The sequence below is a fragment of the Carassius gibelio genome, chromosome B2 (assembly GCF_023724105.1).
Source record: "Carassius gibelio isolate Cgi1373 ecotype wild population from Czech Republic chromosome B2, carGib1.2-hapl.c, whole genome shotgun sequence".
NCBI classification, from domain to species: domain Eukaryota; kingdom Metazoa; phylum Chordata; class Actinopteri; order Cypriniformes; family Cyprinidae; genus Carassius; species Carassius gibelio.
In genome coordinates, this window is record NC_068397.1 from 19,066,069 (window position 1) to 19,090,736 (window position 24,668).

The 24,668-nt window shown below is 35.7% G+C and overlaps 1 protein-coding gene across 2 annotated transcripts in view; it reads left to right on the forward strand.

Moving 5' to 3' along the window:
• Positions 1-13,594, forward strand: part of LOC127950813 (V-type proton ATPase subunit H-like) — a 41,762-nt gene extending 28,168 nt beyond the window's left edge. For both annotated transcript variants that reach the window (XM_052548122.1, XM_052548121.1), the window contains 5 exons: positions 2,456-2,634; positions 2,721-2,846; positions 5,073-5,174; positions 6,723-6,836; positions 12,476-13,594. In XM_052548122.1, coding sequence (XP_052404082.1) covers positions 2,456-2,634; positions 2,721-2,846; positions 5,073-5,174; positions 6,723-6,836; positions 12,476-12,542 — 588 coding nt within the window. In that variant the 3' untranslated portion in view covers positions 12,543-13,594. The remainder of the gene's footprint in view (positions 1-2,455; positions 2,635-2,720; positions 2,847-5,072; positions 5,175-6,722; positions 6,837-12,475) is intronic.
• Positions 13,595-24,668: the final 11,074 nt, after the last annotated feature.

Below are 24,668 nucleotides of genomic sequence, written 5' to 3' on the forward strand. Positions count from 1 at the left end.
TTTGTCTGTCTGTCCGTCCGTCCATCCATCCATCCGTCTGTCTGTCTGTCGGTCTGTCTCTATCTGTCTGTCTGTCTCTCCATCCGTCTCTCTCACTCTCTCTGTCTGTCTGTCCATCCATCTATCTATCTATCTGGTTGGTCTGTCTCTATCTGTCTGTCTGTCCATCCGTCTGTCCTAGTGTCTCTCTGACTGTCTTCTCTATGTATCAATCTATCTCTCTGTCCATCTATTTTTCTGTCTTTGTCATTCTATCTGACATTCTATCTAGCATTCTGTTTTGCTGTCTGTCGTTCTATCTACAGTATCTAACAATCTAACGCTCTATCATTTTCCAATTCTCAATGTGAGTGTCTTTTTTAACAAGTTAATTTACTCTCATGCCAACGAACCTCACTTACTGCTCATTCATCAATGTCTTATTTCCATAGAAGTGGCAGTGTGTAAGCATTCATAGATGCAGAATGTCACAGAGGAAGGTGTAGGACAACACTGTGCTAACAATTCATCATCTTGTTTACCGCAGCTGTACATTGGGCTAATCAGATTTCTGACCTGTTCACCATGATTTATTATGTGTGGCAAAACTAGCATTAAAAGGAGAGAAATTGTGTTACAAATGTATGAAGGAGACTTCCTCTTTTGTGTCAAAGAAAAGTCACATGGTATTGGGTGCATCTGGAATTGGATTTGATTAAGGATGTGACTTGCTGAACATTGTAATGAGAAAGAGAATGACAATAGCTATGAAGCTTTTGTTTGGAGTGTCCGGCCTGCATAAAAAATGAATGTTAGCTTGCTGCAGGACTACCAATACCAAGACCTGTCAGACTGCCTTAGAGCAGTCCGCAATGAAACAAAACGTTAGGCTGCTGCAAATTAAAATGCCAGCACTGTTCATCGCCTCTTTAGAATGCATTACTATTGTAATTCAACACTGCAGCTATCACTCTATTAGGAGTCTGTCACTGCCACTTAATATAAACCCTTCCTTTGCAAGCTTACCTACTCATCTTTTACATCTTTGCTGTCCGTCATATATTCAACAGCATGACATCCTTCCTGCTGGACAGCTGAGCGTTCACTCACTCTAATTGTTCAATTTCGCCAGGGGCTTTATTGTATAATAATGTCACAATTCTGGTGATTAAAAGCTGCTTGAAGGCAATCAGATGCCTAATTATTACTTGGTTTCTACCTCACTAGCTTCAAATTGAAATTTTGTCTCATTAAATGTGATTCAGGCCCATTCGAAATGAAATCTGGTTCTTCTCTTTCATCAGTAATCAATACTTCACCTGTTTGAGAGGTCGTCGTCTTAGGCTGCTTGAGTGGAATGAAATTTATATGTACCACCTTGAGTCTATCATAAAACCTACAGCTAGACTTTACTAAACCAGCAGACATTAAAGGAAAATATGATTCATTTATTAATTTCCTTTTCTTTTCTTTTTTAATACTTCTGAGATTTTAATAATTCGTCATCATGTCCATTAACTGATGATATTTGTTAGAGTAGCAGCATGAGTTGATTTGATATTTCACCCAATTTGATCTAAGCAATTTAACTTGATGACTACCGGTAGCATCTGGAAGAACAACTTAAGAGGAATTTTTCAAGTAAGGCCAGAAGGGGCATGTTTTCAAGGCTTTGTAGGACAGTTTTCAAAGAACAACACCTAATTTAGTATGGCTAAGACCAAAAGGTTTAAAAATGAAGTCAAATTTTATTTTAGCATTTTCTGTCAAATGAGCCATGTCCATTTAGACTGTAATGAATTCTGAGAAATAAAAGCACTCTTATTCAGATATGGCATGTTAATTTTCTCATCAAGTGTTCAGTGAAGGCATTCATTTTTTGGTTGTTGAAAGGGCCGTGTCAAATGGGTGCAGGTAAAACATCTTTCCTCACACTACGCACAAAGCTTTCCATAAGAGTAGAAGTTTGAAAAGAAATGGTGAATGCATATTTAAAATTTAGAGCACTGACTTTCTCTTTACAAGAGTCTGAACAATTCAAATAGTAATTTTTTTCCCCAATGCTGTGAAGTATCTTTCTTGCTAGGAAATAGTCTTGAATTTACTGAATTTCTTTTAGATTCAAGTTAGCTATTCAACCACTGTGGATCTAAAATTAAAAAGTTCTTCAAAGATATATTGGAAAATATATCATCTTTATTACTAAACTCCATGGTGACATGGTATCCACCTTCAAATGAAATCTGATAAAAGAAAATGGGGGTTATAATTTCAATATTGTGACATATCCATTTCTGAATTACTGCACTCATCAAAGTTTATTTGAAATGAAGGAATGTTTAAATATGATTGATTTCATTATAGACATCCGATTAAATTTGCTTGGATTGATTTCAGTAATCTTAGTACTTGTTATCCACCTGAAGTTTTCTCCAGTAACACCATTAACATGTTTGATGTTTGGTCATTGCTGAAGAATCTGCTGGAGAAGTCCGCTGAGAGAGAGACCCGTCAGGAGTACGCTCTTGCCATGATCCAGTGCAAAGTGCTCAAACAGCTGGAGAACCTGGACCAGCAGAAATATGATGATGAGGACATCACTGATGACATTAAGTTCCTCCTGGAAAGACTGGGAGAGAGCGTTCAGGACCTCAGGTAGAGTCCACATACTCTCTCAAGATGTTTTCAACAGGTTGATTTTTCCTCATGTTTATACTGCTTTTACCTTCTTCCTCTTGCAGTTCTTTTGATGAGTACAGCTCTGAGCTGAAGTCTGGCCGTCTGGAGTGGAGTCCAGTGCACAAATCAGAGAAGTTCTGGAGGGAAAACGCAGTTCGTCTGAATGAGAAGAACTACGAGCTGCTGAAGTAAGAAGCATCTGGTGTTAGGAGTAGGGGTGTTGTATAACTTTCTGCAGTGTCAACCACTGGCATTTAAGATGCAACATTATTCTCAAATGCGCTATAACTTGTTATAAAGAGGGAAAGATCACTTGCCATTTGGCATCTATAGAGTTCTGTCACGCTTAATCTTAGAATGTCATAGAAAATCAGATTTATTGTCTGAACAGAATTTGAGATTGAAGCTGAAATTTGATCAAAAATAAATATTTTTTGTCCTTGACTTCCACTCGAGCTGATAGAGTTATTTACCGGTTGTGTGAAGATTGTGGCCAATCATTTGCTGATAGTTTTTTTTTTTTTTAGAGGTCTTGTTAAAATAAAGAAGCATGTTGAATTGAAGCAAAAACTTGTATAAGATATTAAGTCTTGTTTTCCAAAAAAGGTTGTGAATTTATGGTTGACAGAAAAATCTGTTTGCCAATTTAGAGAAGAAAACTTAATTCAACATACTGTGGCTGCAAAAAAAAAATATGATTGCTTGTGTTTTCTCTATTTCCCCCTCTGTTCCCCCCATTATCTCCTCTTTAAAAACAGCAACAAAGGCCATAAAAAATAAAGATGATTAAGAATACTGTAATGTGAAAGTGGCTGCTTTGAAACACACATGCTATGTGAATTGATATTGTTCACACGTGTGAACAGTCATAATGAGTGTTTTCAGTTCTCCCTGCTTTTAGTATAAAAAGATGTTAGCAGGGGTCAAGTGTTCAGAGAGGGACTGAAATTATTTTTGCAATATTGAGCAAATGGTTCAATTACTGTTTTGAACCTACTGTACTGTTTTTAAATAAGTTGTTTTTACTGTCTGAATCACATTGTGCGTGTTCCTCTCCTTCCCCTCTGGTGAAGGTTGTACAAGTGGAAACCGAAGCCGAGTATCAGTTGAAACTCTCATATTCATTGTATCTCAGTAGTTTAATCAAGCGTCAGCTTGACCCTTTTGACAGCTCCGTTTAAATCCTAATCTACTCATCTCATTCCTCTCATCACCACCCTCTCCACAATCAGCACAGGCTCCATTTCAGCCCTCAGCTATTTGTTTCACTTTAGATCGTCTCTCTTCTTTTCCTTCCCTCTCTTGCTCTCAGTGTGCAGGTGATTTGTAGTGTTGAAACCCTCTCTCTCAGTTCTGCACCATTATTATAATTTCACGCTTTCATGCAACGTCTCATACTTGACATTGTTTTTGAGCAGAAATAGATTGAAACTATATTCCCCAGAGCAACAAGTCTCTCGCCTCTCTAAAAAATAATTTTCTTAAGCAGTGTTTTTGTTGAAAATATCTCAATAAAAAAATCATCCATAAAAAATACTTCATAAGATGTATTTTCAATAATATATGATGAATTACAAAGCGTAAATCTCACAGAATGTATATTTCTATTCAGCAAGGATTCATTAGAATAAGCATATGTGACCCTGGACAACAAAACCAGTCATAAGGGTTAATTTTCTGAAATTGAGATTTGTACATAATCTGAAAGATGAATAAATGAGCTTTCCTTTGATGGTTTGTATTGTTTAAAGTTCTCCAAATGAAGTCCTTGCAACGCGTATTACTAATCAAAAATTAAGTTTTTATATATTTATGGTAGGAAATTTACAAAATATCTTCAGGAACATGATCTTTACCTAATATCCTAATGATTTTTGGCATTAGAAAAAAAAATCTACTGCTATATTTGGCTATTGCTACTAATATATCCATGAAGAATTATTTCTGACACTAAAGACTGAAATATATCTGCTCTAAATTCAGCTGTGCATCACAGGAATAAATTACATTTTAAAATATATTAAAAAAGAAAACCGATATTTAAAATTGTAATTTTTCAAAATATTATGTTTTTACTGATCAATTCACTTCTTTCGAAAACAATAAAAAATCAGACTTTTTTTTTTTCATTATTCTTTTCTATTAAATGTATCTGGATGATGTTTAGATCTTTTTATTGGAAGAAAAGGACAGAAACACTGGTTAAAGGAAACTTGTTTTCATTTTTCCCATATTTGTTTCTTACTGAGCTAACAGAACCTCTAATGTTTTCCTGGACTGTTGGTAGACACCACATCTCCAGCTGTACAGGACCCTGGGATATATTTGCTCAGAGTGGGTTTAGTGTTGCCCTGGAGGTGTTACTGATTGCTTTTGGGGACCTGAACTGATTGTGTGTTTGTGCTTCCTGCCAGGATACTGACCAGGTTGTTGGAAGTGTCTGACGACCCTCAGGTTATTGCCGTTGCAGCTCACGATGTGGGGGAATACGTGAGACATTACCCTCGCGGCAAGAGGTGAGCGAGTGTCCTTCATCCTTCACCCATAAGTGACCGTTTCTCTGACTCTGCGGCTCTGCAGTTTTATGACATGTTTCCCAGTACCCAAATATCCTGTAGCTCTGTACGATTACAGTGCTGAAAATCGCCCAGGTTAGAATTATTACCATCTGTGGCAACTGCTTGCATGCGATGATGTCAGTTATCAATTTACACTTACATCACTTCAAAGAGAGCAGCATATGAACTCGTCTAGGCTGACCTATTGCAAGATATTGCATAAGCTTGTCATTTATATTGTCGGCACGTAGCATTCATGATCAGCCAATCAATTTTAAAATTAAGAATGCTATATATAGTTTTCCTCTAAAAGTAGAGAGATCTGCCAATCGTGTCCAGCTCCGCTGTGAGTGGCGAATATCCTCTCTAAACCAGACCGTCCTCCCCCTGAGGTCAGCCACTCACAACGCACACTCTCGCTTTCCTCTTCAAAACGCCCCCATCGTTCAAAGAAACCGCGCTGAATCTATAGGGACTCATTGGTTTCATCAACCCTGCTAACCCTGTAATTAGACCACTCCAGAACAAATTAGCTTCTGCAGGTGAGCAAAAGAATTACATTCAGTTCCGACAAGTACCGAGATATCCATTCTTCATTCTATAATTTTATCTGTCTGTCTGTATCTGTAGTACACATCCCAAAGACAGTCCTCAAGTGGGAGCGTAATGGTTTTGTCAATAATATTTCTTACAGAAGGTAGCATTTTTCTACCATGAGCATTTCAGATCAAGTTCAAAATGACTTGGAAACGACAAATGGAAAAATTGTAAGTGCCATCTAGCAGTTCTTAGAAAGCACGGTGTTAGATAAGCTTCTCTTTTGGAATCTTTCATAAAGCATCAACAAGAGCCTGATTATGCAGCTCGGTATTTGTGGATGCTTTAATAACAGCTCTAATAATTTTGTTTTATTTTAAAAGGATTAATTTGTTGACACTTTCCCTCTGAATATTTCTAGCTGCATCAACGAATCAAGTCGAAATTGAACACATTGTGTAAAAAAATTGAACACATTGTGGTGTAACAAATATGATTTTAACGTTTCTTTTTTTTTCAAATGACATTTTATCAAATATAAAGTGGCCGAAAATATTAATTTATGAATTGTTAATTGTTATGTATGTATTTATGTACATGCATAAGACTTTATTAAAATGACATTCTAGCATGGTAGTGGCAAGTTTTGCAAGATGTTTTCATTTTCTTTTCTTTCTTTTTTTTTTTGAAAATGCCACATTCACATTTTTGTCACATTTTCTTTGGAAAATTACTTATTTAGAGATAAGGACTGCTTGAGCTGATGACGGCTTTTTGAGTTTTGTGATTTTGTTGGTCTTGCACTGAAATGCCTTTTTATTTGAATGATTGGAATTGCCAAAAATAATGCCGCTGTTGTTCTCTGTCATTCCCAGAGTTCAATTGAAAGGCATAGAGGCCCTGTGTTATTTCCCATCTTGCAGAACATAATAATCTGGAACTGCATCTCTCTGCTTCTCTGTCCTTTAGGGTGATCGAACAGCTGGGTGGTAAACAACTAGTGATGAACCACATGCATCATGAAGACCAGCTTGTCCGCTATAATGCCCTGCTGGCTGTTCAGAAGCTCATGGTGCATAACTGGTACGTTTAACTGCGTATGCATTCATGAATTTATTTATTACATGTTGCCATTATTTCTTTATTTATTTACAGGATATTTGCACAAAATTGTGATCTCTTTATCCTAACATCTTTCACAGCAGTTCTGATTATTGTATTTATTCCTCAAGCGAAACAGCTCCAGTGTTTGTGCCTGATGCAACACTGCCCTCAATAGTGACCTGGAATAGAGCTTTATCCTAATCTCTCTTTGCCACACAGAAGTAATCTTTCTTACTTCAGTATTGCATAATATATTGAATTACTCAGTGGACCACTGTGTCTTTTCAGCGTTATTTGATCTTTGATTAAAACCCAGACCACAGAATAAGCAGAAAAAAACATGATTAACTTCTCCAAGCGTGTTCGATGTGTTTGTCAGGGCGACAAACTGTTGAATCAAGACTGACGAGGCACTGGCTCAGGTTCAGGAATAACAAACCCAGCCTAACACTAGTAGCTCATTATTGTGTCTGCTTTCATCCTCAGGAGCTTCAGGATGATAAACCTCAAAGACCCGACACACAGCATGTGTATTTAGAGCACAATAGACATCTACTGGTGTACATTCAGTGGCGTCATGAACAGTAATTGTCCGCTGTCAGCGTTTCATTACAGTGGCTTTAAATCAGCCTTCAAATTGAAAGTTTAGCGCCAAATCGAGCAGAATACAAGTCACTTTAAATGCCGCCTGAGTGTTATAGATCACACCTGCAAAGGGAGAATGTGCTCCATAAAGTATCTCCGAATAATTCATCTTTATCATCGGCTGTACTGCAGGAGATAGAAATTTATGGAGGAAGATGCTCAGGGAAGAATTTATATGTTTGGTATTTACATGTGACCCCAGACAGAGGGTTTTATGTGGCTATTTATGTATATATACACATACGAGACCATTTCAACAGCTCTTTAATTTCCTTGCTTAGAAACTCTTCCGTCTGCTAACTGTGACTCAGTGGATCATGGCAATTATTAGCCATTAGCTAAATGGCTCACATGCAATTTTCAGGATTAATTGTGCATAAATTTGAAGCGGTTTGACGTAAGGCTTAGCATGTCACCACCAAAAAGAAGGATAAAAAGCAAGAGGTGCAGTAAGTTTTGATTGTCCTCGGGAATAATGTAATGGTTGGATCTCGGTTCAAGGCTCTCAGATACAGACCTAGAGTTAAAAGGGAACTATTAAAAATGGCAATTGGGCTGAAGAGGCAGAGAGTGCATGCATTATATGAAAATCTGAAGGGAGGGAAGGCCAACTCTTATTTGTATTCTTAATTGGAGGAGGAAATTACAGGGGATGTAATAACTGGATGATTGAGTTAAGATTTGGTGAACGTGGTTTCCAAGGTGCTCTTAAGAAGAGCCATACAAGATTGGCCTTTCACAGCCTCTCTTCAAATGCCGTCTTTGCAATCCAGTTGCATTCACGACTGCCATTTCCTTTTGCTGTACTCTTCTCAAGAGAGTTTTCTATTGGTGAGGGATGTCTTCTGTTATCTAGCATGGTTTTGAGATGTTCCTCCATAGAGGAACATCCAGTTTAGATGTTCTAGTAAAGATACTAAAAGGTTATTTTCCTTTGTGGTTGCTGTTGTTGTTTTAGATTTAGAGCTTTTTTTTTACTTAGCATGTGTGCGTCCAGTTTATTTTCCCCTTGAGAGATGTGGTGCTGCCACCACACTATGGCTGTCGCTTTTTCCCATTCGCACTCCATAGAGACTGTTTGGTGTCATGGCAACAGCCGGAGGAGAAGATGTTTTAGTTGGCACAGTTCTAGATGGCCGACTTTGCACGCTGTTAGCTTATTGTATCTGTACCATCTGGGCTAACCCCTGGAGTTGTGCCGCTGTGCGTGTGTAGAAATTCAGCCAGCGGCTCCGCAGTCTTGAGATGTTGGATGACACAGTGTTTAATCAATATTTTTTTTTCTTGTTTGTTTTGCTCAAGCCTTTGCGCACTTAAGGACTTCATCTGCAGTCTGTCTGATGCAGCTTAGCGTGACATCTCTCAGAGGTGCTTCGCTGTTATGAAACTTAATTTTATTCGGAAATGAAAGTCCTGATCAGAATAACAGAAAAATGATTAAGCAAGAGTTCACCGCAAGACAAGATCAAAGATCATTACACCTTTGCTATGTTATGTGCTTCATATCTTTATCATTTAGAAATAATTTATACAGTGAATGTGGAAAAATTTAAGAAAAACTGCATAGACATCCAGGTTTAAGACATTGTAATATTTATAACGCATACTATCTATCTATTTAGATACATGTCTTTACTGTTACTTTTTATCAATTAATCCATACATGCTGAAAACATGTTTTAATTTCTTTTAAAAAAGTTAGAATGGTAAAATAAATGAATATAGAATATTTAATTATACCAATTGCTTTATAATTTATGCTATATTTTAAAGCCTCAAGAATACACAGGCATCAACACTTTATTATTATTTCTATTCAATATACTTTACATATTGCTTATCCAGCTGGGCTCAGGCATCTTGTCCAAAACTTGTACAGTCAGTATACCAACAGGCTTTAAAGGTTCATGAGAGGAAAAAGTAAAAATGTTTAGTGTAAGCTTAAAATCATGATTGAAAAATTCTGTTAAAATCTGAAAACTTAATACAGAGTACATTATAAAATATGCTGTAATAATAACTAAACTGGCACATTTACAGCAATGTTTAATAATGTGGCCCTTTAATTCCAAATGGAATAAAGTATGCTTAGATATTTATCAATATTTACATTAGTTCTATTTCTAAAGGCTTTATAATATTCTTTCATTTTCAGCATGAGACGGAGGTGCCTTGCCTTGAGAATTCAGTATAACCGTTTCTTGAACTCAGGAACTCTTCAATTGAATAATTATAAAAAGCTTCAGTCCACAGAGTAATAGAGCATTCATTTGAATCCTCTTAGTCATTAAAGTCTCAGACACCTGAGGACGCAGGTAGATTGTTAATCGCTTCTTCAGTTATGTATTTTATTTTGTAAAAATGCAGTGTTGTTGATGTCTGGTAGAAAAGCCGAGTCGTCTCTTTCGTTTCAGATTTCAAAATCAGCCGCAGCTCTTCCAACACAAGGGCTCCATGGGTCATAGTCGTATTTACCACAGGTTGAATGAATAAGGCCACACTCCGTCTATGAGTCTACTGGCTGTTGCTGTATATTCGGGATGAATGAGGATCAAAAAACTTGCCTTTGGCAGGTTTGATAACTTTTTTTGCTGTTCGTTATAAGACCTTGACATTGAAAAAATGAAGGAATCAGTTCAAGGTGTCAGCGAAGAAAAAGTTGAGTCTCTTGAAGACATCACGCTGACACCATGACCCTCACATACTTCTTGGGGTTTGGGTCGATTGCAGGTTTGGCAGAAAATTGAATGCAAAGTGCAGCTGATTGAGCCCAGTGGAGACTTCGCTTCAGTCTGATTGTTGTCTGCTTCCTGTTTGTTCTGGAGGACCGTCTTTGTGTGATTTTTGTTCGATGCCATTCAGTCTAAATGTCTGCGACCATAATGAAAATGTAAGATACAAAGTCTATTTTAAATCTGGTAGAACTTAACTAAATTATGCCTCGTAGTGCTTTTTGGTAGGAAATGAAAAAAGATTTCAGTATAATGAGTCATTTGTGAGGTAATGTGTTTTTCTGCATAACCGTTTTAGACTGCACTAAAACTTCTACATTTTTATTTTATTTTTTTATTCAAAAGGTGAGGGGCCATTTTACCCTTTAAAATGAAGACCTTTATAAAAGTTTTCATAGGGCATTTTTAATATATGAATGTCATCTACTGCTGATCTTTATATTAGCTTGAAGCTTTACTTCAATTAGCACAAAGCAGTGCAACTAATCTGACATTAATATTCAATTAACTATGTTCCACAGACAGACCTTATGGTGTGTAAACTATTAGCTCGTCTTCTGTCCATAGCATTTTATGAACTTAAAGTGCCTAAATTCAACATTAAGTACAATCAGTTTTCAGGCACTTTTCTTTTTATCAGCCAAAATGTTTTTGAAGTACCCCTGAGATTCTAAATTTAATTTTGATAATTTAACTAGCATTCATTCTTATGGTTCTTTTATGCCAGTTAATGGTCGAATGAATGCTTATTAGTAGTCAGTAAGGTATTGGATAGGTTAAGAGATGTTGAATATGGTCATGCAGAATATGTGCTTTATAATTACTAATAAACAGCCACTATGTTAATAATAAGCATGCGAGTTAATAGTGAGAATTATTGTACCCATCTGGTACAATGCTGAAAATGTAGAGCCACAAAAATATTAGAAATATGTGTACGGTGAAAAATAAAGTGCTGAGTGCTGTGTTCCCAAATGTATTAGAAGCAACCTGCAGAGATGGAGTTCATATGAAGCAGCAGTGCATCAGACTTTTGAAATTTCAGTTTCATTTTTAATTAATTATGCAACCCTATTTATTTATTTAAATGTTTACATTTTATGGCTTAATTATTTATTTTTAGCTTTTCATCAACTCTCAAACCCCCTGCAGTTCCACTTGGGAAACCCTGCTCTACAGTTACTTAATACTTCATATCTCCATAGCAATCTTGTTTTTGCAAGCTAGCTGTGAACATATCAGCTCAATTAATATACTAATTGGCAGTCAAGCTGTTATTAATCCTCATATTGAATGCGTTTTATATCTCCTCTGCTGGATCTCCAATGAATCAGCCCTCTGTGATTCTCTCACTCCATCTTGCCGCTGAAGTACAATAACGCGTCACTTATCTGCTTTATTTCCCAGTAGCTGTTTGACAAGCTGCCAGAAATGACAATAATTGAATGACAGGTGTGCGCTAATGTAGTCAATTTGCCCATAAAGAAAAAGACCTCAACTCCCATAGTTGTCTCTGAACTCGGATGACTTCTGAGCCTGCTAGATGAACTTCTCGACCCTCTGTGCATCATACATGTTAGATTTTCAGCAGATCTGGTAATTGCTTTCTCGGATGCTGTTTATTCTGGCATGAATGATGCGAGATATGAGGCATCTATTGTGTCTCGTATCTGAATTGTATACCCCTTAAAAAGCTCTGCAATCTTTTCTGAAGCACCTGAGGCCTGAAGGAAAGCACAACGTTTAAAAAAGGTCACAGTTAAGGAGAAACCGTTATGAGGTTTGACATAGAGACAGGAAACGCTGACGGCTTTGGCTCGACATCAAGATGGTGGACACTTTGAAAGGATTTAAATGACAGATAGCATTTCCCAACAGCTGAGAAACCACAGGTGCCATTCAGAATGAACTCTCTCTGGTGAAATGGCATTTTCAGTCATCAAAGAAGAAGGAATCGAATCTTGTGAAGATTATTCAGGAAGGCAGGGGCAATTGAATATAGTTAGATTGGAGAAAGAGCTGTGGTGGAGCTGTAGGAAAATGCTCTGAACAAACCTTCTCTCCTTCTGCACGTGTGACATTTTATTTCTTTTTTTCTCTCACCGAGCTTAAAGTGGCGGCTTAAAAACCTGCTATTTTACTTCCATAAAGGCTTTAGGAATATCCGGAAATACAAAGAGGTGCATATCATAAAGATAAACAGGCATAATCATTCTGTGCTCTTTATGTTTTGTTTTGCAGGGAGTATCTGGGGAAGCAGTTGCAGTCCAGCGAGCAGTCGACTCCAGCTGTAGCTGCCCGAAGCTGAACTGCTCCTGTGCTTGTGTGTGAGCCAGTCTGTCTGATCCTGTGTTCTTGGTCTGAATGTAAATCTGTGCTATAAAGAATCAAAAGATGAGTTGATGTACTGAACCATAAATTTATGATTTAATACTTCTTTGTTGTGCTCTATGTCTTTGTGTAAAGTTGTGCGTCCTTACAAAAAAATCACATTAAGAGATTGGAACAGATCACAGAGTTATATTATAAAGCAATAAGCACCAAGAAGCCGTGGTTTACAGTGAATTTATAACAGCTGAGGGGTGTTGTTAGCCCTAAAACCACTGCTTCACCAGGCTTATTGCTTTGATAAAACAGTTATTCCATATATGTAGTAAGGTTGCACGGAATAAAACGGCAAATAAAATGTAACCGTATAAATAAAAACAGTATTCGTCCACCAAACGATGTAGTTCTTCAGAAACAGCTGTGGAAAAGACTATAAAATACCCAAGACATGTCACTCGTATAGTTTTGAAGGGGAATATTGCCGCTTATTTGCAGGAAGCCCCGCCTTCTGAATGAAAGAGCCAATCGCTGATCAGTAAAGTCAGCGCATCACTGCAGCTGCCGTTAGAAGTCCTGGTTGCTATAGAAACTGTAAGCACTCTGATGCTCTTTGGACTGCGCAAGCGCACATACTGATCTACCTTGAGAAATACGTTTTTTATAACGCTATTTGAGGAAAAGTAACAACATTTATGACAGTTGTTGTCAGATTTCTTTTTTGATTTAAATATGACATTTAATCGTAAGCTTAGTGAACACTTTTGGAGAATTTGATGTTTCCCCATTCAATGAGATAGGAGTTGCACTTCGATGCCCAAGAGGTGTTTCAGAGATGGCCGCCGAGTGACATGCTGTGGTTCCAAAGTGGTTACCGAGCAACATACAGAAGTAAACAAAGCTGTATGTTTGTAGTGTTATTTACAACAGCTCAACCAATCAGAGTCAAGGACCAGAACTGTTTTATAATATGTTATTTATGTCTTTGATGTAAAACAATATGAGTATGCATTAAATAAATTCTACCATAACAAATGTTTCCATTGAAGTTTGTTTGTTTGTTTGTTTTATATCAATTTTCTTATGTTTTACATCAATTTTTGTTCAATTGAAATCTCAAGTCTTTGTGGTTAAGTCTGTCTGTAGATACAGTACATAGATCGAACCAATCTGTGTGGTTCTTTCTGATAGATAAACTGACTGGCAGACAGAATCATATGTCTGATTATCTCAAATTAGTTTTTCTCAGAATAGATTGAAAAATCATCTGAAGTTACGCTATTTGCACTTCACCCCAGGAGCTTATAGAAACACAGATTGATTTTCTGTGATCTTGCTCAAATATCAGATTCATATGATAATCCTTCAATATCAGAAGTCCTTGGACCATATCATTCCTTACAGTGTACAACCACCTTCAGGTCATAATTTTATTTTACTGTTTCACAACGTTTTGATTTTGAAAGAGCCTGGGAAGTCGTCTGTAGGAAATAAAATACATTATTCCATGGTAACGGTTTTGCAATTCGACCGCTCAGTTTATAAACCGTACTCACAAATTCTCAAACTGTCCCCTCTGTTTAATAAATTGTGCATACAGATTAATAAACTGTAGCCACGAATTGTGTATTACGACTGATTTTCACTCTTTTGTTACTGTTTTTAAAGTCATTTTGGTTAAAATATTTTTCTAAATGCATATGTAAATGTAATAATAACAATGGTAGCCTGATAATAATAGTAGTAGCAGCAGTAGTAACAACGACAACAATAATAATAATAATTATTATTATTATTCTTTTATAAATGAGGGCACATAAGAGTAAAATGTTTATCATAAAATAATTAATGAACACTTTATTTTTAAATAACATTGTACAGTGTTTTACTGTGTTTGTGCACTATTCACTATTCTCAGCATGAAGACTTGTTTTGGTGATTTTATTATACTAACTTTTTTACCCTAAAATTTGCCTTTTTTTGAAAATTCAAGAAATTCTCCATTTTGAATACATTTTATACATAATGCAAGTGGTCTGGTTGAATCTGCCGGCACATACTGGGGGCGGATATTGATTTTTATAGATCATATACTTTGCTCTAAGGGAATATGTTATTAACCTTTAGGAGAGCTTTTCTCTTTTGAAATGATGAATGTGTCTTCATAAACAAGAATCTGAAGAGTCTTGTATCAACACTGTGAGCCTCAAATCGAAAAAATATGATTTAATAATTTAATGTTAAAGAACTTGCATTTTTCATATTTCCCATCCTCTTTCTGGTGACGTATGCCAGACTTCTTATGACTGCTTATATTGATCTGCCTCCATTTTTAAGTGCAATGCCCACAATCAAGATCCAGTCAACAACCAATGCACAGAACCAAGTCTCCACCATACATATTTTCTTTATGGATAACCGTTATGCTCGATGTACAGAATTTTTTTTTTTTTTGTGAAAGTTTTTCAAAAGTTCTCCTGTGTTTTTCAGGGTCTCTTACATTACACACAGTTCTAAAACTGTTCAAGGTAAATATGTAGGTGGTTTTTTTTCTTCTTCCATTCCACTGCCCTGCTTCTTTCATTTTAAAGGCAAAAACATATTTGCGTGAATGGCCCGAAACATCACAGAAATTTTAATTCCTCATGTTGTGAGCTTCTCAAATATTTCCGATCAGATTCATGCATTTTATTTCATGTCACTGTGGGCCTTTTTTACACCTTTTATGATAAGGTGACACACCTGTGTCATTTGTAAACACAAACCCATTTGCCAATTTGCTGCATTCCTTGTGCATCCCATTTTTTAAATAACCTCCCAAAACCTTTTCCATACACGACTGGGCAGAGCATCAGACGAGAGCAGATGCAGCCACTGGGTAATTTGTGTTCAGTCGCCCTCTCTTCTCTCTCTCTCTGTCTAAATGGAAAACAAGCTATAGCTGTAGTACTATCAGTTAGCAAATAGTCCGGTACTCTGTGTGCTTTGTGGATGTCCAGATAGAGATAACCTTCAAAACCTATTACCACCACACTATCTGACAGATCCACAGCATATGTGGTTATCAACTGGTTCGGATGTGTAAGGGCTCATTCGAATTCTAATAGGGTCATCTTAGGCCTCGTGAAACAAGGTTGTTAGTGGCATTATCAGATGTCTTATTCGACCTTATTGGGAAACTTGTTTTTTTCTTTCACACCTCCGTCCTATTCAGATGCTGCTTTTGTGTCAAGAATGAATTGACTCACGTCTACGTTCCCACATCTCAGCGGCGCTGTATGGCATGCCAGTGCTTGAGTGACACTTCCCACACTGAGTGGCTGCTTTATGTAATGTGCGACGCAAACATCCTTTTGCCATAATCAATGATGAATTTGTGTAAGGGCTCTCGGAGGCATGTCGCTTTTGAGAACTCTTTGCTGATGGCTTTTGTGAAGTCTTTTTCATGCTGCATTCTTAAGGGCTGTTTTTATAAACGGCCTCTTTTAGGGACATTAATTTAGCTAGGACAAAAAAAAAAAAACTTCTAATTGACCCTTCGCAGGGAGTTTTATTGTTAGGCGATCTAACCAATCACAACTCTGCATCTGCCAGTTTTGTCTAGCAAATGAATCTGACAGGTTTAGATTAGACTAATTTTAGTGGAGTTAAACTTGAAAAATGGTGTGTATTAGCAAGATACGTTCCTTCGTGTTTATTTTAAGTTATTACTAGTAAGGAAGGGATGATAGCAGCAGCAGTAACAAAGGAGGGCAATTTTTTGTGAAGTGGCTCAGATTTCGCTTAGACTACATATGTTTCAACTATGGCAAAAATGCCCTGTATTAGTTTTTATCTCATATATATATCGCATGATAAGTTCTATCACACCAGCAGCAAAAGCAATATCACACAAGTGCTGTTCATGTCAAACATTTACAAGTATAGCTCACCAAAAAAAAAAAAAAGTATTAATTACTCACCCTCATGTTGTTTCAAATCTGAATGAATTGTTTGCTTTTGTGTAACACAAAATACGGTATTGGTAAAAAAAAAAAAGTTGTTCTGGGTACCAGTGACTTTCATTGCATGAACAAAAAATACTGGTATGTTTCTCAAATTATCTTTTATGTTCCATAGTTTATGTTAGGCCACTGTAAACTTAACGTTTATGTGTAATAAATGTATCAAATAAAATATTTATTTCTTAAGCTACTAATTGTAATGCCTACTCGATACTTTCTCAGTTAACACAATAATTGCTAAATAATCTTTTGTGGGTATTTTCACAGCCACATTTAATTAGCAATTAATTAAATTAATTGCTGCACCATTTAATCAATCGGATTAAAAATGTTAATCGACTGACAGCAAATTGTTGTTTCAACAACAATCCCCAGTGCTTGCGTTCAGCTGCATGTTGGCAGCATTGGCTTACCGAGCCACTCACTGAGGCTGTCTGTTGAAGATGTGGCTTTGTAATACAGGTGGAATATTATCGACTAGTCATATTGACCAGATTTGTCCGCTCTTGTTGACATGGGTCACAGATTGCCTGTTCCCATGGTTACAATTAAAACAGTAGCAACAGCAGTTAAGAGTGATTTCCCCTCTCATCCTGATAGCTGATGGACTCTGACTCTGACACAAAGATTTATTGTGGTATTTGTTGTTTTAAAGTTGGCAGATCTACCTTTTGTGTGTGTCAAAAATCTAATCCAATCACTGTGATGGAAATATCAATGAAGTACTTTCATTATGCTTAATCATTTTTGTGTACAATCTAATTTCACACATATGGGCTGCACTGTCTTTGGATATTGGATCACATTTAGATGCTTTGTTACAGTCAGTCTGCGATTGAGTCCATTTGACATTTTGCAGCCATAGCCTCTCCTTCTCCGATGAACCTTTCACTAACAACAGGAGTTCCTATTCAGCTCCTGATTGCTGAGATCAGGGCCATTTCATGGCATGTCGGTAGTGAAACTGCCTTTAACCCTGCAGCATCAGCCAATAAGCTCATTCATTGAATCATGCTGTTATGGAAATCAGACACATGCAGGACACATTTCTCTGATATTTGTTATTGACTGTAGACAGTGTGCAATTAGTCATCTTCCGATGTCTCAAAAATATCTCGAATTGAGAAGATAATCATGGGGATCAGTAAATAGCTTAAAGATATTGATTTAATATATTGATATTTCTTTAGAAGTCACAAGGACTACTAGGATGATTTTGTCTAGACATTCATTGATTGTTAGTATACTATAAATGGACTTGCATGTATCTGGTATGCTATGATTTAATATGTTGACTGTTCCTTTTGCTATTTTATCCTATTTTGTTTGGTTTGGGTTTCAATTTATTTTTCTTTTCTTTGTTTTATTTTTATTTGGTTTCATCCTGTGCTGTTTGTTTCAATTTATTTATTTATTTTTTTTTTTTTTGGGGGGGGGGTATTTGTTTTGTGGTTTTTGTTCATTTTTTTTCTTTGTAATTTGTGTAAATGCTTTGTCTTTTTTCCCTCTTAATTTGTGTATTTTACTTATTTAATTTTTTCTTATGTTTTTTTTATTAGCTTTTTTCTTTTAATTATCTATTTTCTTGTTTTTTGTATTTTATTTTTGTTTTAATCCTGTTGATTTTTTTGTTTGGTTTTTGTATTTCAATATTTTTTTGTAGTTAATTTGTTGTTTTTTTATTGTGTTTTTTTTTTTTTTTTTTTACTTTTGTGTTTTGTATTTTGTTTCTGTGTATGCTGCCATTTTTTCCCAATGTTTTTGTTTTGTGTATTTTAATTTATTATTATTATTTTTTTTTTTTTGTAACGTTAATTTAGGTTTTTTGTGTTTTTTTATTTATTTATTTTTTATTGGACTTACAGTAATTACAGATAATCATCAATAAAATGATGTGGTTAAGTGAATGTCTAAAGCCAGCAGTCTTAAAACTGACTTTTACTTGCTTTTAGGCAGGTTGCTATTTATTACTCGTTGATATCGTAAAATGCAGAACCACAGAGAATAGAGCTCAACCATAAATTTCTCCTCCAATATTCCACCATCAGCACTAATGGCTGTTTAAGAGTGCTCAATCTTCAGGCCTGTGCTAGGATGACACGGACTTTGATCAAGCTTAGGCACCATCAGCTGAGCCATCTGTGGCTAGCCTTTATTTGGAGAGCCTTTTTACAATGTCCAGGCGGGCTGGAATGGAACAAAATCTGAAGTTTGTATTCCTTTTTATCCTTGTGTGCATGATAAACAATCGCCCATTTCCAAACAAACATGGTCAATGTGTTTGGGATTCACAACAATAAATGCACATACATAAGTGCACATACAGCGGAAATGTTTTCATCCTGTGTGCAGTCCATATGCAGCAGTATAAAGTGATGTGAACGTCAACATTACTGAGTATACTACTGTATATGGAAACAATTAATTTTGGAAAAATGTCATTCTTTCCCATAGATTACTTCCATTCTGACTCACTTATCATTGTGACATTTGATAAAGGACAGAATGACTATTTTGTTGTAAATTTTGGGCTATATCTGCATGTCTAATAACCACTTGACTTGGTTTATAACTACCTGACAGATCTATAAGGACTGCCATTAAATATATTGTTGTTCTTAGAAGCATCCCTTTATGTAACTGTGAGAGGAAGTGCTGATAACCTGTCTGTTATAGTAGCTTACATGATTGGCTGTTGATGTTGTTTCTTATTATTTTTCTATGGTACAGTGGTATTCAGCTTGCTTAAGGACTGTCTCTGATTTCCTTGCAGCCAGCATTCTTGAGTCATCATTGTAACACTTCATTTGTATTTGTGAGGGCACAAATAATAATTTCATGGCTGGAAGGTCTGATGTTTGGCATGAAATCATGCACACTCAGAACTGTTGCACCTTGGTGAATATGTATAAAAAAGAAACTTTGGTTCCCATGGAAACTGTTTCTAAACAAACTGATGCCTTCACGGAGTAAACTCATTTCATTCTTCAAGGGCACTGAAAAATAGAAAGAATAATCCCACTATTTCTCTCTTTCTACCTCCCTCATGCTTTCTCTCTTCTTCAAATGCAAAAGAGAAAAAACCCCAGCATATCCATAAACCGTCCTATCCATGCTTTTTATTTTTGGTCAATTTCAACAGGTTATTTCTCGCTCCACTTAAGCTACAAATGTCACACATTTAAGAAATGATACCTTATAAGTGTAAAGCACAGCATATTTACACTTACATTAATTCATTTAGCAGACGCAATTATCCAAAGCGACTTACAATTTGGGCACATATTGGCATGTTAATATATTTATTTAGATTTGAACAGATTGTACAGTTTCCTCTTCGACAGTCCTGTTCAACTGCTAAACTTGGATTTAAAAGACCATATCATGAAATAGAGTCTCATAAAGTGTTTTTTTTTCCATCTTGTCCTTGACTTGATTTACCTTGAGAAAGAATTGCTTACAGTTACATTTTTCCCTTTTGGTTCTTTATAACAAATAATAGTTTACTCTTCCATCTGTGCTTGAATTCATCATTGGTAAATGTTCAAAATATTTTTTTTATATTTTATGTAAAAAATTGTAATGTGCTAGTTTTGTTTGTACATTAGCATTTAAAAAAAACACACAAATAATGGGACTTCAGAATTATTCTCTACCCTTTTCATTTCTGAACGATTCGTGCTTTTTTTATCATTGGAAAATTTGTCTAAATGGAATTTGTGTGTCTGTTAAATAGTAATTATGTCATCATGTACAAACCTGCACACAGGGCAGGTTGGACACACTGCCATTGGTTTTTCAGTCTTGTAAAAAGTCATGATGACCTTTCATACTGGTGAGGCATCTATGTATGTGTGTGTGTGTATATATATATATATATATATATATATATATATATATATATATATTGCAATGATGAGCCAGAGACGTTCGGATCCAAATACAGGCAGAAATTAGGAATGGCATCAGGTGTGTCAGGGATAACCAGAGTGGAAACCAGAAACAAGCAGAGATCGGGGCAGGAAGCAGAGAATCAGAGTCGGAGTTATCAGTCCAAAGATCAAACACAGGAATGACAAACACAGGGAGAAACGCTCGGAAATGTTAGACAGACTAAACAAGACTTTGCAGTGAGTGAGAGTGAGTGTGCTGCTTTTATGTTTGTGTAAATGAGGTGCAGGTGTGGCAAGGAAATTGGCTGATGAATGAGGTGCAGGTGTGGCAGGGTGATATACATAACAAAAAAGTGTGAAATAACTGAAAATATTTATAGATATGATTTAATATTTTTTAAATACTTGTTGGCCCTTTTGCCTTCTGTTGTGGTCCAGCTCACCCCTAAACCATCTCGATTGGGTTCAGGTCCGGTGACTGTGGAGGCCAGGTCATCTGGCGAAGCACCCCATCACTCTCCTTCTTGGTCAAATAGCCCTTGATGCCTTCAGTGTGACTCTACAATTTTCATAGTCATGAAAATAAAGAAAACTCTTTGAATGAGAAGGTGAGTCTAAAATTTTGGTCTGTACTGTATACATATACATAGATGCCTCACCAGTGGCTATTTCCATGAGCGTTTATATGTAACCCCATCCGGGACGGACTGTGAATACCTAAGAGCAAACTGACTGTGTTTGCAATCATAGTTATATGCACATATGAATATAAGTATATCTGCAATAGTCTTTAGCTGATGAGTTCGATAAACTAACACAATACAACAAGATAAAGGCGTTAGCTTACTTAAAAAAACCAAACTTAAAACTTGTTACCATACTTACAAAATCTGTAATATAGAATTAACACATAAAAACAAAACAAAAAACTGATGCATTCTCACCTCTGAAAGATTAAAGTATTTAAAGAATTTAAATCTCAGAAGAGGAACTGATTCTTACATTGACTGTTCCAAGATGGCGGACACATTGGTGTATCCGGAGCAGTCGAATGTGGCTCTAAATACACATCTATGAATCTCCAATCATGCCATATTCTGACCTGAGAGCTGCAGCAGAGAGGAAGATTATGACTCATATTTTGCTCTATTCCTCACATATGTCATTATGACTTCAGAAGATGTGGAATGTGGAGTTAATGACAGCTTTCAGGTATTGTTTTTTTTTTTTGTTTTTTTTGTTTTTTTTTTGTCTTGACGGCTTATGGTCACAACTGTTGTATTTCTGTTTTAACGATTCTTAAAATCTTTTTAATTATTTATTATTGTTTTTTTTTTTTTTACTGTTTTGTAACTTTGTTTACTGTGTTTACATGTAGTGATTTTTTTATCTTCAGTTTTTTATTTTTTTATTGCCAAAATAGTCATCAATTAATGATGTGGTTAAATTAATATTGTATAATATACGTATAATATTTTGTAAAAAAAACAAACAAACAAAAAAACAGCAGAATAGTCATAGTTAGGTAAACTAACCATTTAATTTGTTGTCTTATATGTGGTTTTATAGGTTAATAATTTTATAATTTATGATATATTAGTAATTAATGTAGGCAGAATACTAAAAACAGTATGCAGAATGTGACAGAATATGTGGAATACATCCAATCAACTTATACTCTGCTGTGTAATATGTACTGTATATGTCTATGTAGAAAAAAAAAAAACTTGCATGAGAGAAATACAAAGACTAAATGAAATAACTGATTAAAATCCATTTTCCCTCCACACAGCTGTGTCCTTGAGTGGGATTTTGTGATGTCTGATGGAGCTGTAATTATCTACCCCTATAAGCCCCCTTTTCCTGAGGTTACGATGCACAAGTACTGGGGGAAAAGCATTCCACACAAACAACATCTACCTATGTCTCTTAGCAACATGTGAAGTACTCCTACTTTTGCCTAGAAAGAATGAAATGAACAAGAATCTGCATTCACAGAATGTCATGCTGATGAACTAGATGTTTATTGTGTCCATTACTGGCATGACATGACCGTGTTTAGATGAGTAAAATCAATACAGAATAGTAAATAGTAACATTAAAGAGGGCCATTAGAGCTCTTGCTGTGGTCGACCCTTAGTCATGTATTTTGTTTTCAAAGTTGTCAGGAGGAAAAACTAGCATTAGTGCTTTCATGAAGGAACACATTTGGGTTTTGCTGAACCTACTTTTTTCATTCCATTTACGTTTCTAATATTGCAATCTAGAATGGGCAACTATTTATTAGCAACAGAATAATAAGGTGAAATCGCATATTAAGCCTGCATTAGTCTTCTGCTTCTCAACCTTACTTAAAGAGCATTTTATAGCGTTAATAAAGTGGCCTATTTTGGAAAATTAAAAAGTAGGCTACTACTGTACTTAACTTGATAAGCTGACCACCATTTTATGGATTTTTTTTGCCCCCTTTTAAAACTAATATTATGAAGCATGAGATCACAAAGTCTATAAAGTACCTACTGCTGTAAAGTGACACTGTCCAGTAGTAACAAGGTAGGGCAGCATCTCTCTTGCCTCTTCTCTGTGAATGTGAGGGGGAGTAAAGGCAGGTGAAAAAAAACTCACATGAGAGGAGGTGGTGCCTCCAAGAAACTGTGATTGGCTGAACATGCTGTTTGTCGCAGATGATGTCCATAACAGGTTCACACTGAAATTAATGAAAATAATGAAAATCAACTAATACACCCACTCAAACATCAAGACTGCATCTGCATCGCTACTATATACTGTAAGCAATAGTTCAAACAACAGTTGCTTGCTGCTGTAACCTCTGGCTTCCTTAGTTGGGGACGCTTAATTTCCAGCGATATCGTCGACTTGATTCGACAGATACTATTTAAACTGAACTGAGCTGGATGGTGTCATACAAACTGAATTCATTGATTAACTCCCTTTAACTGAAAATTGAGTGTTTACTATTGTCATTTTGCATTATTTACACACTATATTCCTATATATTGCGGTACAGTTGCTTTGACACAATCTGTATTGTTAAAAGTGCTATATAGGCTTAATAAAGGTGACCTGACTTGAAAGAGTGAATGTGAAAGAGTAGTAAGTCCAAATTCACAGTTTGTAAATATTCAAAAGAAGTAGGCCCCACTTAGCCATATTCAGTATGAGAATTTGGATATTTGAATATTACTGAACTACAACACCTGCTGCCTTAATTAGGCAGTTGAGGAATTTAATTAGGCTATCAGGAAATAACACCACTTAGTGTTAATACATGAAGTACATATAAAATAAGAGTTAGCCTATATATAGCCTATATATATATATATATATATATATATATATATATATATATATATATATATATATATGGGTCATTCTACAGAAACGTCCACATTTGGTATGGCAAGATCTCTTAAAATTGATTTCTTTTTCTAACATTTAAACTTAGACCACATTATTAGATTACCCTTTGACTTTATGAGTACACATAAATTACAGCTTAATGATTTTTTATTTTTTGTGTGCATGTATTTAAAGACCGCATACACCATTTTTTTTTGTCACTGGTGTTACCTTACTTCTTTAGCGATATTAAAGGTGTTATGAATTTTTTTTTTAATTTTTTTTTCAGCACATGCAGTCAGAGGTACAGAAAATTTATGATGATCTAACTAATACGGTGATTATGTTTTATTTATTTTAATCGGGTTTGTTAAAAGTGTGACTGAATGATGTTAGTTCAATTGCACAACCATGTATTTGCTATAACAATGAAAATATTTGAAAAAAAGGTTTTAAACAAGCAATAATACAATCATTTAAAGCTTAACTCTTAAGTGCAGCAGAATTCAATGAATTTAAAATGATCATTATGCCACATATGACAGATTTTATTTAATGTGAAAAAAAAAAAAAACAGTAACACCAGTGACACAACAAATCACCAGTGACATACATAACATATACAAATGACTCATTTCATAAGAACTGAAATCAGAGTTAGAAAAATATTATAGACAACATTTTAACTTATCATTTTAACTTCATTTCTTCACCATTTCATATCTTCGTTTCTAACCGATGATCTTGTCTTTCAGTTTCTCTATTTCCCTTTGTTTCCTTTGTGCATCTCTCCTACGTTGTCGAGTGAGTGAGAGAGAGTGTGTGTGTGTGTGTGTGAGAGTGAGCGAGAGA